General features: G+C 48.6%; 2 protein-coding genes across 4 annotated transcripts in view; one reads left to right on the plus strand and one right to left on the minus strand.

Moving 5' to 3' along the window:
• LUZP1 (leucine zipper protein 1) overlaps positions 1–13,249 on the plus strand; it is an 85,269-nt gene that overhangs the window by 70,164 nt on the left and 1,856 nt on the right. The window contains exon 3 of one of the 2 annotated variants that reach the window (XR_012897620.1): positions 11,203–11,345. Coding sequence is in view for 1 of the 2 variants with exons in the window: in XM_075908907.1 (XP_075765022.1) it covers positions 11,203–11,211 (9 nt within the window). In the remaining variant the exon portion in view is untranslated. Of the gene's footprint in view, positions 1–11,202; positions 11,413–13,249 lie in introns of those variants that run through there. The other variant, XM_075908907.1, reaches the window with a different exon arrangement.
• KDM1A (lysine demethylase 1A) overlaps positions 8,608–13,249 on the minus strand; it is a 140,424-nt gene continuing 135,782 nt past the window's right edge. For both annotated transcript variants that reach the window (XM_075908909.1, XM_075908908.1), the window contains 2 exons: positions 12,937–13,083; positions 8,608–9,245 (listed from right to left, as the gene is read on the minus strand). In XM_075908909.1, coding sequence (XP_075765024.1) covers positions 9,060–9,245; positions 12,937–13,083 — 333 coding nt within the window. In that variant the 3' untranslated portion in view covers positions 8,608–9,059. The remainder of the gene's footprint in view (positions 9,246–12,936; positions 13,084–13,249) is intronic.

Here is a 13,249-nt window from a genome sequence, read left to right on the forward strand (position 1 = left end):
GCACAAAAGCGGCCTGCCAATGTAGACGCGCTTTTGTGCATCTTGTAGGACTAAGGGATCTTCCGGAAAAGGGCTTATTTTCCGCAAGATCCCGTCTAGACTGGCGCTTTTCTCTGGCAAAACCCCGAGCCGGAAAAAAGCGGCAGCCATGTTGATGCAAATGCTGCAGGGGATATTTAAATCCCCCGCGGCATTTGCAATTCTGACTGGTCTCATTAGCATCCCTTTTCCGGAAAGGGGTGCCAATGTAGACACAGCCCTTGATGGGGAAAAATACATGGAAACAGGGATACAGCTTCTCAGCCTTTCATTAATAATAACTGTCAGAATTGTTGATAACTGTCATCACTTGGGCTGGCAGGAGGATGGTTTGCTAAGGACCCAAGTCTGCAAACTGTACTCTCCTTGGGGAGCACGCCCACATATGAGTCAATGAGCTTAGTCAAGTGAGTGGTCATCATTAGTGAATGTTTGAATTCAATAAAAGATTTGTGATGGAATGACTTAATCGAAGATTAATGTAGCTCTATACAGAATGCAGAAAGGAGACATACTCTACTGTCTCCTGTAGATGAAGAAGAAAAAGTAGTTTGGAACTTTTTTCTGTACCTAGTGGAATAGTGCTTATGTTCATTCACAAATTAGATTGCCAACTTTTTTTCCTTTTTTAGGGTGTGAGATAAAGACACTTCTTTTTGGAGGTAAAAATACCTTCCCATGATTAATTTTACCATATGTGCTGTTTTCCTAATTACTCATGGAATTTCTTTTATGTTCCTCATTTGACCTGGTGGAGGAGCAAAAAAGGAATCCCTAAACTGGTCATTATTACTAACAGCTGTGACAGCTACCAGCAGTTAATGAGTTAAAAAAATATTTCAGCGGGACATTAGTTCATCAATTACAGAATTCATCTGCAATAAGAAATACCACGTCTCAATCAGCGAACATAACTGAACACCCCTTATCAATTACCCAGTCTTGTTTATTAGCACTTACCTCTGTAGACACCTTGCAATAGTTTTGAAGAGGTCCCTTCCCTGGATGTCTGGGCTCTGTTACTAAGGTGGAGGTAAAAAGCAGTGTAAAAGACACATTCTACCATTTTCCAGTGACCCCTTAGATTTGACCGGCCACACAAATGTTAGATTCAATATGTGTAGGGCGATAAACAGAGAGATGCACAAAATAAAAAGGCTGTTGGCTGGATTCCATCAGAGAGACTGGGTGGGCAGGAATGCAAGAGCTTCCTGGGCTAGTGCACAGTCAATGTCCTCTGCCATGTTCATAGGGGGACAGGTCTCCAAGAAGAGACGAACTGTCCATTGCCTGTTTCTTTGCCAAGCTGAGGATCCATGTGGGTGACTCAGTGGGAGGCAGCTGGGGCATGTCCCAGTGCCCTGTCAGTGCCTCAGCCCCACCCTAGATGGACTCCTCTGGGGCAAGATGCTGTTCTATCGCCGTGCTGAGTGAGGGGGCCAATCAGCATCAGTTGTGATCAACGATCTTGTGTGATGAGCTCTTGCCCACTGGGCTGATGCACTTGGGGGTGTCTGGGCCTGGGGCTCTCGTTTGGCCCATTACAGAGAAAGGGGAGAACCATGAAGCTTAGAACCAGCTCCCAGTGAGGATGCCAAATTTCTCCAGCACTTGGGTCTGGGGCACTGGCTCAGCCATCTGGAATTATTCCCCCTTGTGATACACAGAGGAACTCCCCACTAGCATGTGTCTGAGTATCGCTTTCTATGGCGTGTGGTGTGGACTAGGAGGAATGGCTACGGTGGTGTGTCTGCCCAGTGGAGGTAAGAAGGACCACTCCAACGGATGACATCAGGCGGTGTAGCAGCAGGAGCTCTCCTGCTCTGCTCTTCAGCTGTTTTAGGGATACCCTGTGGCTCCCATCTTAGCGGCAGGGCCCTGTGCACCAGGAATCAGGGCCCTACTGCACAGGCATTACTCTGCGTCTCAGCTTTCATCACAAAACACTTGCTTTCTAGCCTTTATGGTGGGGGGGTGGGGAAACTTTCCTGGCTCCAGCCCTCAGGACTCCCCCACTCAGCATTGGGGAGCACATGAGGGTGCTCAAGGCCCCCCACTATGGGAAATATCTACTAGCCTGGGCACTCCTAGAAGCTGGGACGTGAGGGGAATGTGAGACGTGTCGTTCTCCTTCTCAGTCAGGGGCCATGTCAATGAGGGTTGGTTTGGGGTTTTTTTGCTTCTCTCTTGTGTGCGACTCCCAAATTACTTTTCTGTGGATCAGTGGCCCCCCGACCCAAAATGGTACCCCACCCCTGCCTTACGGGTGCGACAGAACCTTGGCAGTATCAACCCTCTCTTCCCCTCGCCAAGGGCATCATGTGCACTTCAGGCCTTGCTCCCTAACCTCATGGGGTGGCCTCTGCGCAGGCCACAGCCATCCAATGACCAGCACAGGAGAATTTCCAACTGCCCAAGGGGCTACCGGAATTCCTGAAGGTGGGTTCTAGACCTAGGTGTCCAGTTGGGTTTGGCTGGGGAGGCAACAAGAGAGGAATCAGGTCAGCCCCGCCCCGGGTGTTGTACAGCACCTGGTACAGCACAGGGCTTGCGGGTCTGGCTGCTGGGCCCTAGGCATGAGCTGCTCCCTGTAGCATTAGCCAATCCCCCTATGCACCCAAGCCAGCCATTGAGGGTGAGCCTGCCTCCATCAGCCATGGCTTGGAGCAGGGATGGGTGTGTGTCCCTGCTTAGGCCAGCCTGCAGGGTGCACTCAGAGCTGGGGAAGGACAGAGTGAGGATGAACATAGAGCCCTCCCTGGGCAGCCTCGTTGGTGACAGGACTACAGTGTCCCAGTGAGGAGGGAGGCTCTGTGAGCCTGCCTCAGGCTGTGGCTCCGGTTTTGTGAAGCTGCAGGTCTCTGTCTTCTAGTGCTTGGCATGACTGGCCAGAAAGACCAGTGAGCGAATGGGCAGTGCCGTGGGCGGGCGGGGCCAGCAGTGCTGGGCAGCACTGAAAAAGCGAGTTCTGCTGAGAGCGGGAGAGGTGGGCAGTGCCAGGGTGGGACGTGTGGTAGCAGTGGTCAGTCCTGAGCTTTGTGGTCATCAGCTGCCTTCTACAGCCTGACCCAGTCCTGCTGGGATTCCACTGGCCCCGAGCCAGGACCTAGAGCAGAGGTGGGGAACTGCAGGTCTGGGGGCCAGCTGCGACTCTCAGCTTGCCTGCATCCAGCCCCTCAGGCTCAGCTCCCCACCAACGTTGGGAGAGCCTGCAGTGGTGCTCCAGCCCCCCCCCCCTCATTCCCCATGGGGCTGGAGCACTCAAAATCTATTAGGCTGCCCCCCCAGGCGCTGATCTGGGGAGTGTCTTTCTCCTCAGTCAAGGGCCACAGTGAGGGAATTTTCTCTGCTTCTCACTTGTGTGCAGTCCCCAACTGATTATTCTGTGGATCAGCAGCCCCCAACTCAAAAATGGTTCCCACCCCTGAACTAGAGCATGAATTTGGCCCACCGATTGCTGTAGCGGTCACCAGTAATGAACTCAGCACCTCTTTTCAAATGTATCTGGTACCAGCAGCTGGTACCGCTCCCCCTGGATTCCCCGGTGTGCTGTACAATATCAGTGCTACACTCGCTCTCAGATCAGAACGTTTGTACTGTGGCCTTGGGAGGGGACCCAACCTTCTAGGTGTTTGCGTGCTGAGTGGCCAGTTGCATGCTATTGTGTGGGCAGGATTTTCCTCCTCTCCCTCCCAGGTTGGGAGGGGGTTGGTGGGTCTAGTCAGGACAGAGCCCAGCTCTGTGCAGGGACAGGCTGGTGCCTGGGCTGCTGCCAGCCATCTGCCCTGTATCTCACCCTGCTGGTGACAGTGTTTCGTCTTGGCCCTGCAGCTGGGGATGCTTCTCCTACAGGTCATTAGCACCATGGTTTCAGCAGGGCACCTGGACACAGTGGTGGCCTCTCGAATACATTCTGCTGCTACTCGATGTGTCTGCCAAGGGGCAAGGTCAGCTCTCTGCCCACCAGACCTGGATTCACGCCCCCTTCTAACCCTAAGCTTTTCCCACCACACACCTCCATCCCCATGACACTGCTTTGATTCCCTATCCCTCCAATGGCATATCCATGCAACTTGCACGTTGCCATTTACAACTGGGTTTTGGCCGGCTTGTCCCCACACACCCTCAGATCCCTGGCTAGGGGGTTCACCCCAGCGGGGTCTCTGCCAGAGTGACTCTGCACTCATCTTTCCTAGGGGCATCCCCGGGGGGAGAATGGTGGAAAAAGATGACCCTGAAAACCAGCCTGGCAACATTAAAAACTATCCTTGCCTTGAACAGGGGGCTCAGCCAGATGAGTGACTCCAGTGACATACTGCAGTGACCCCCAGTCTAGCCCAGGCTGAGCAAGAAACGAAAGTGACAGGGCCAGGCCTGGGAAACAAGAGTGATTGGTGTCTGTGGTCACTGTGGAGCTCTAAGGGTGGTTATGGGGGAGGGGCAGAGTGGGGATCTGAGGGGACAGGGGGGCAGAGTGGGGCTGTGAGGGGGAGAGGTAAGCCTTGTGCACGCTCCCCCACTGCAGGAGCTATGGGTTCAGCTCCTGGGGTATGTTACCCACCCCCCACTATATATACACCCTCACCCCGTGCTGCTGACTGACTACTCTGGCAGAGAAGCATTAGAAGCACCAGTGCAGAATACATGGCTATGTGGAGCCAGGTCAACCCGGCCCTTCAGGGCTTCTGGGATCACAGCCCTGCGTTATCCTGACCACGGGCATGGGGCCCTGCAGTGCCAGCAGGGATGTGCTGGGGGTGGCAGCAACATTCCTGCTAAGCTTTTCCCACCCCTGTGCAGAACCAATGTTTATGGGCAGCAGCAGCAGAAACAAACCTCAAGCTGCGGGCTCTCTGCGCACCGCCTGGGCAGAATTGAGATCTCTTCTGAGTGGCTGCACAAGTGCCCACTTGCAGGGGACTTGAGGGGAGGGTTGGGTCGCCTTGCGCCCCCCCGAAGTTCTTCATGCCCCCCAGGGGGGCACACCCCTGAGTTTGGGAACCCATGTTCTAGACCCCACTCTTCTTCCAGAGCTGAGAGCGCGCCCGAAGTCCTGACAGGTTCTCTCTCTCTCCACAGACTTAGTAACAAAGTAGAATACAAAGTTAACCAGTGAACTCTGAGCGACTTGCCGCAAGATTCAAACTCTGTTCGTGTTAGAGCTGAGGGGGGTTAATATGTATTTAATGTTCTTTTAGATAGAAATGAGATCCAGGGCTCCTGTCAGCTAACTGCTGAGTTGTTTGCCAAAAAAAGTAGTTTTCCAGTGAGCAGGTACCCCTGGATAGAGATGATGTGTGTGGGGGAGGGGGGAGGGAGGAAGACAGATGGGGGTTGGTTTCCCCTCTCCCCCCTGCCGCCCCATTTGGTGCTTGGCTTGTACTCAGTAACACTGTCCTCAGCCCACACCCCAAGCTCTCATTCTCTTCCCCCCCTTTCAGATCTGAAATGGTGCCCCTGTCCAGAGGGAGGGGCGTCAATGATGTAGTCCCTCATTAGCACAGACATCCTGCTGTCCCCTCCCTGACTCCACCTACTGGGTCCTTGACTCAGGAGGGAACTGGTCAGCAAGTGTTTCCTGTTTATCCCGATGCTAAGCATGGACCTGGTCTCTGCCCTACCCCCGAGGGTAGCTGGGGCATGCAGATCACTTCCCTGCCCTTCTCAGGTGCTGTCAGCATCCCTGTTTGAGGGACAAAGGTGTGGAACATCACTCCTCTTGCTGAATGCCCTGTGATGTATGTGGATGAGGCTGGGCTGTGGTGGAGGGAGATTACAAATTTAATTCGATATCTGTTTGGTAAGAAGGGGTGGGAGTGGGAGCAGCTGGGATGGGATGAATGGAATGCAGCAGACAGGCTCTAGAACTATGGGAGCTTGCAGCCTCATGCTGCATAGTAGGCTTCCAGATGTCCCATTGGAGTGGTTGGGCTGGGATGGCAGAGAGGGATCAAGAAACTCACCAGTGAGTGGACAGAGTGAGGAACAGAGCTGAGCTACGGGAGAGAGACTGGCTAGAGCTTGCACCTGGGAAACCCAGATGGGGGCATGTCTTCCCTGAGAACCTGCTGCTCCCCTATTAGGGCTGTTCTCCACCAAGCCTTTAAATACTTTAACCCTATAAGCTCTGCTTACAAAAAATATAAACCCTCCCCAAGTTACAGATGCATTGTCTCCCACTGCCAACCTGCTGGGATCACCTGTTCCCCTCCTTTTGGCTGCCAGTCTCCCACCGCATCTCCGAGGCAGCGTTTTTCTGTTGGGGCTTTTCCTGGGAGTTCATTCCTACCAGCCCAGGCAGGCTGCAGCTCAGATTTATCCCCACTTCTCCGTTCATCACCCTTACCTCCCTCAGGGCTCTGGGGCAGGTGGGCAAAGCAGCACTGGATGGGTTCCTCCACTTTCCGTGCGAGGACTGGAGAGTCACCAGAATGGCCAATGCTGAAGAGAGCTGGGCTCCGGATGGACTCTTCCCCGGGTGCTACCGGGGCGAGCGATGAGGTGGCCAGCTGGGCAGGAAGTGGGATGGGTGCAGGTTCGGTGTTCTCCTCTCCATTTTACAAAGAAGCCCCTGAGAGCCAGCCACCCCCCTCTCCCTGGCATTTTCATGGTGCCCTGCTTTCCTCTGGTTGGAAACAGAGGAAAGAAGGGGGAATATAATGCCACAGTATACAGAGTGTACTGAGTTAGATACATCTCAACCCTGTGCTTCAGCAGCCAGGCTCAATCTTTTAAAAATCAACGAGTTAACTGCTAGAGGAGTTGCCCTCATCTTCTGAAAACTTTAACCAATGTTTAGTATGGTTACATAAATGTTCACAACTACTGGAGGCAAGAGAGATGAGACTGAACAGAAACCATTGCTAGTTCAGACATCATGGGGCCTGCTAAATTCACATACTCTTGGTTTTGATGATGACATTGCACAGATGATTAAATGTGTAGGTCAAAAACATTTTAAGTTGTCTGGAGCTATAGCTGCCCTGAAGGGATTTGCAAGGTTGCCAAACTGGCTGACTGGATTCCAACATACACTAGGGTGACCACAGGAGGAGGAGATGTAGAAGTGCTGAAAGGAATTGCATTGGACGCACTGCTGCCAGAAGTAATGGACTGAATGAATGAATGCATGGTGTGAGGAGGGAGGCAGACAGATCCCATGGAATGAGTGGATTGAAAAGGTGGAAAAGGCTGTAAAACAACAGGAGAGTACCCCAGTGCATGAGCTGTGAATGCAATTAGTACAGTGGAAAACTGAGGAAACAGAATGCTCCCCCTGTCTCTGAGGAAGCTGGGGTCCCAGCTGGCAGGGACTCCACCATTGTCCAGTGCAACCTCTGTCTGTAGGGAGTCCAGCTTGCTGTAGACATGGGCTGGTCCAGAGGGGTCTGGGAGCCAGAGGCAGCCCCGGTGTGACCTAACATTAACCAGGTAACTGATGAATAGGAAATTACATCACTAAGGAGATGGACTGCAACTTTGCATTTGTTGAAGTTATTGCAAAATTATCAAGTGTCCTGCATTTTCACAAGCCAGAATGACAATATTGAACCATAACTACATGGTGGACCATAGAATACTAGGACTGAAAGGGACCTTGAGAGGTCATTGAGTCCAGTCCCCTGCCCTCATGGCAGGACCCAGTACTGTCTAGACCATAGGTTCCCAAACTGGGGGAAATGAAGAGATTATGGGGGGGGAAGGAAGGGAAGAGGGGTGTGAAGAGACCCATTCCATGGGATCTGTCTTCCTGCCTCCTTGCACCATGCATTCATCCCTGCCCCCCCGCCTCCCAAGTCCCCCATAGGAAACAGCCCAGTCCATCCAGTAAAAAGATCCAGAAAATACCATGTGAAATGTCCGGTATTTTCTGTTATTCTTGGCTTGGGTGTCCGCTGGAACACACGCCTGGAGTACTGGAAACCATTCTTTTTTTAAATAAACAAAGGTCCTGGGAATTAAAGGGGCTGTGACTGTTTTTTGGCCCCAGTCAGTCCCCCCCCCCCCCCTTTTTTTTTTGCTCAACAAGTTGTTTTTTTTTTTGGAGGGTGTGTGAGGATTTCTCAAAAATAAAAAAGAATCTAAGAACCACAGAGCTGGAAGAGACCTCAGAAGGTCATCAAGTCCAGCCCCCTGCTCTAGGCAGGACCAATCCCAACTAAATCAACCCAGCCAGAGCTTTGTCAAGCCGAGACTTAAACACCTCTAGGGATGGAGACTCCACTACTTCCCTAGGTAACCCATTCCAGTGCTTTGCCACCCTCCTAGTGAAATAGTTTTTCCTAATATCCAACCTGGACCTCTCCCACCACAACTTGAGACCATTGCTCCTTGTTCTACCATCTGTCACTACTGAGAACAGCCTCTCTCCAGCCTCTTTGGAATCTCCACCCCTAGAGATTTTTAAGTCTTGGCTTTACAATGCCCTGGCTGGGATGATTTAGTTGGGTTGGTTCTGCTTTGGGCAGGGGGCTGGACTCGAAGACCTCCTGAGGTCTCTTCCAGCCCTTGGAGTCTATGATTCAATGAACTGCACCAATTTAATTCTCAAATGAAAGAGGAAAAAAGGAACTTGGTGAAAACTTTATTTTTTATTTTTTCTAAACAAAAAAACTCCATGTAAGAGACAAGTTCACATTGTTACCAACAGCAGCCAGCTACTGGAGTATGAAACCTTCTGTGCAATTACTGAAGTGTGAACACACTAATAAGTTCATTAGGTCTCAAAAGAAATGCAGCTCAACACCAGTAGCCTGGATTCCCAATGTATTTTCACTGCCACAGGAATTCCTGACTAGTTTGGCAGTAAGAGCTATACACAGACACTAAGACAGACAGGGATCTGTATACCTAATGCATGGGCAATAGATCTTATTTCATAAGGCCATCTCAATGGGATGACACTAATAAGTGACTCCTGGCACACTGCTTTCAGTAGCTACTGCTACAGACTATGAAGACATCCTGTCCTCAACAAATGCATTGTGAATCCATCACTCCTCTGGCAGCCAGCATGTCCCTCACATGCTAGGGGTCTGTGGTGTTGGAACACCAGGGGTAGGTTGGCGAGGCAGTGTGTACATTGCCCCAAGAAACTGGTCTGCAATGCGCCCTGCTTCTCTCAGCCCACTCAGCAGAGCACCGTGGACAGTTGCTGGGTAATTGCGAATTGTATGTTCTCCTGCGAAGAAGAGGCGAGGAATTGGCTGAGAAGAAGAACAAACAGCACACTGTTAAGACTGTTCTACTTAATCGGGTTCTCTTTCATCACTGCTACACTTCTCAGTAGAACTAATGAGAAATAAGCATTTCTCCTGTTCAGAGTTACTGCTACTGCACAAAGCTAGTTTAGGTGTGAACTAGGTAACCTCAGGGCATGTTTTAATCTTTCCTTCAACAAATGCTCTTGCCCACATGCTCAGGGTTTAGCTGGTCGCCATGTTTGGGGTCAGGAAGGAATTTTCCTCCAGGGTAGATTGGCAGAGGCCCTGGAGGTTTTTCACCTTCCTCTGTAGCATTGGGCACAGATCACAGCTGGAGGATTCTCTGCATGTTGGGGCCTTCAAAGTATTTGAAGGCTTCAATATCTGAGACATAGGTGAGAGGATTATTCTAAGAGGGGTGGGTGAGATTCTGTGGCCTGCGCTGTGCAGGGGGTCAGACTAGATGATCATAATGGTCCCTTCTGACCTTAAAGTCTATGAGTCTATGAGAAATACCTTTTGCTCCAAGGAGAATCAGCATCTGGTTCCCAACTCTCTCAAATGTTCAGCTTTAAGGAGACATGGGAACACTTTCCTGCTAGCTGACAAGGGAGCAGGGCTTCAGGGCAAAAAAAGATTACCATAGAGCAAGAGCAGCCATGGGCTGGGTCTGGCCCACCAAACGGGTTGATCTGGCCCCTGGATGCTCTGCTGCTCCCCAGCCCCCAAGTCAGTCTGCCTGGGGGAGCACGCAGTGCTTAGAGCTAATTGCCAATGGACGATCTGGTCCATCTTTGCAGGGTGGGAGTAGGGAGCAAGAGACTTCGCATGCTCCTTCGGCCCCCATTGACCTGGAGGCAGGAGGGGCGCACAAAGTCTCCTCCTGACACCAGCGGTGTGAGCATCTAGAGAGAACTGCCAGCTGTTCGGGGGGGGGGGGGGGGGGGGGACGGGACATCTTGCACTCCACCCCCAGGCCAATCAGGGTTGGTGGCCAGGAAAGTATGAAGTGTCTTGGCCCTGCCCCTTCTGCCCAAGGCTCAGCCCCTTCCAGGGCGGCCTGGGGCCACTTTATAGATGGGGTGGGCAATAATCTTTAGAGTTTTGTTCTGGAGAAAGGAAGCCTTTGGAAGGCAGAAGTTGAGAAGCAGAGGCCACACAGAATGTTGGGTTCTCTCTGCAGTGCAACCCATCAGATTAAAGGCCTTTCTATATGGCCATTTACTGCACATCGAGCTGGGATTTAAATCTATAAGCCACATATCCTAAATTTCCTTGTGGCCCTGCTGCTGTGCACTGAAAGTTCACTAGTGCACACTGACATAGTGGACTGTGAATAAAGGCAGAGGGAAAAACCACAGATAATTAACAGTTTGTACATTATAGTCCATAGTGCCCACTATCTAGCAATACAGCTAGTGCTAGCTAAACTAATGGATTTAACCAGCCATAACAGTTTTTAGACTAAATAAGACTCTTGCGCTGCAGCCTCACCATGTGGTGTTCAGAAGTCCCGTTTTAAGGGAATTCCCCATTTACTCAATAGGTTGGCAGGAGATAGGACTTGCACTCTGGACACTTCTCCCTAATCCCTTTACTTTATCTCATCACTCTTCACCATGAACGTTTTAAAATGATTCTTCAAAGGCATTTCTTGTAACTTATTACAACGTTTTCCCTGCACCCCACTCTGCAAACGTGGTTACATGTTACAGGGTGTCTCCTGACTGCATCATGGTGAAGGCTGAGCTGAAATTCTGTCCTGTGCCTCAAGCAACTTGCAGGCTAGGAAGACCTTTTGTGAATAACGCTCGTTTCAGTAGATGCTTCCTAACAGGTAGAGGATGCATTAGGCCAATTTATGCTTTTTTTACACAGAACCTGTGTTATATTATCATCTACCCTCATCTTTTTTTGTGGTATAAGAGGAGTTAAATTCTTGGTTTTACTTCTTGAACAGGAGGACTGAATTAAGAGCTAAGCACATTCACTGTCAACAGGCAGGTGAAAAATGTTACCACAGAAATAACAGCACAACAGGAAGCACACATCAGTGATAACATTTTCAATGGAGAAGTGTGAAAACTGTCTCATTTCAATAAGGTAAAAACGTTTTCTTTCAATCTTTATATTTAATATTGTATATTAGAGTATATTGCGAGTAGGGCTCTCAAGCAATAAAAATTAATTACGATTAATCACGCTGTTAAATAGAACATTATTTCAATATTTTTGGCAGTTTTCTACATTTTCAATTAGAACAGAATACAAAGTGTACAGTGCTCACTTTATTATCAAACACTTGCACTGTAAAAACAAAAAACTAGTCTCAATTTGTAGTACAACCTCTTAATCATGAAAGTTGAATTTGCAAATGTTGAATTATGGACAAAAAATAACAGCATTCAAAAATAAAACATTGAACCTTCAAGTCCACCAGTCCTACTTCTTTTGCAGCCAATCTCTCAAAACAAACAGTTACAATATGCAAGAGGAAAATGTTGCCCACTTCTTGTTTACAATGTCATCTGCCCACTTCATAGCACTTTTATGGCCAGCGTTGCAAGATAGTCATGTGCTAGATGCACTAAAGGCTCAAGTGTACCTTCATGCTGAGGGTACACATGAATCTTTCCACCATTCCAGAGAACATTCATCCATGCTGATGACAGGTTCTGCTCAATAACAATTCAAAACAATGCAGACTGACGCACATTTATTTTCGTCATCTGAGTCAAATGCTACCATTCTCTTTTCTGGTGGTTTGGGGTTCTACAGCTTCTGCATTGGAATGTTGCTCCTAAGATATACATCTCATCTCTCTTGGATTTTAGAAGGCACATCATTACTTGACCCAAGGTTTAAGAATCTGTAGCTATTTTTAAAAAACTCACATTGATATCTTCTTTGTGTTCTGTCAAATCTGCTGTGAATGTGTTCTTAAAATGAACATGTGCTAGATAACATGAAATATATGGCAGAATGTGAGTGAAACAAAGTAGGAGACGTACATTTCTCCAGCAAGGAGTTCAATCTTAAATTTAAATTAACACATTTTAAATAAGCATCAACAGCAGGGAAGCATGTCCCTCTGGATGGTCATATGAACATTTAACTTATCTGGCACATAAATACCTTGCAATATGAGTTTCAAAAGTGCCACATAAACACCTGCTCTCATTTTTAGGTGCCATTGTAAATAAGCAGCAGGCAGTAAACCAATTTGCTTCTCATAGAGATAGGCTGAACAAGAAGTCAGACCAAGTGATTCTAAAATTTTACACTGTTTTTGTTCTTGAGTACAATTATGTAACAAAAATTTCTACATTTGTAAGCTGCACATTCGTTACAAAGAGTGTGTTTTTCACAGTGCAAATATTTGTAATAAAATAAAAAAATATTAAGTGAGCATTATACACTTACTATAATTTATAATGCAGTGACATTACTGAAATGAAATCTCCTTGTTTCCAAATAGAAATTGTTTAGAATTTCAACTTAGAACAGAAACAAAATTTTAAAGTGTTATACATTTCCCAAAGGAAAGAAATTGTTTTCTGACCAGTTCTTATAATTAGAGGATATCTGGAGATTGGATGAATTGCCAAATGCTCCTGTTTCCCAAATGGCTCTTAAAAATTCCATTTGTGCTCTCATGCCAGTCATTTCTAACCGCATTTGTATATTTTCTCACCTGAGGAGAACCTGGAATGGCTGGTCCTGGAGTAATTGGCTGAGCCATCAAGTCATAATCATTTCCAGAAGATCCAGCTGCTACATAAGAATAGGACCCCCGGGCCCAAGGGTCAGCACGCCAACGGGATACCACTGTCTCCTTGGGCTAAGACAAGAGTTGTATACATCACTAGCTTTGCAAGAGCAATTTATAGCATATAAAATAAGCATGAAGATCCTAACAGTACCATGGAGTCTATATTTCTTGACACAGGGAAAATAAATATTTCCACCAAAGTTTTTATGGATCACGAAGCTCATTTCTGCAGTTA

The sequence above is a fragment of the Pelodiscus sinensis genome, chromosome 25 (genome assembly GCF_049634645.1).
Source record: "Pelodiscus sinensis isolate JC-2024 chromosome 25, ASM4963464v1, whole genome shotgun sequence".
In the NCBI taxonomy this organism is placed as follows: domain Eukaryota; kingdom Metazoa; phylum Chordata; order Testudines; family Trionychidae; genus Pelodiscus; species Pelodiscus sinensis.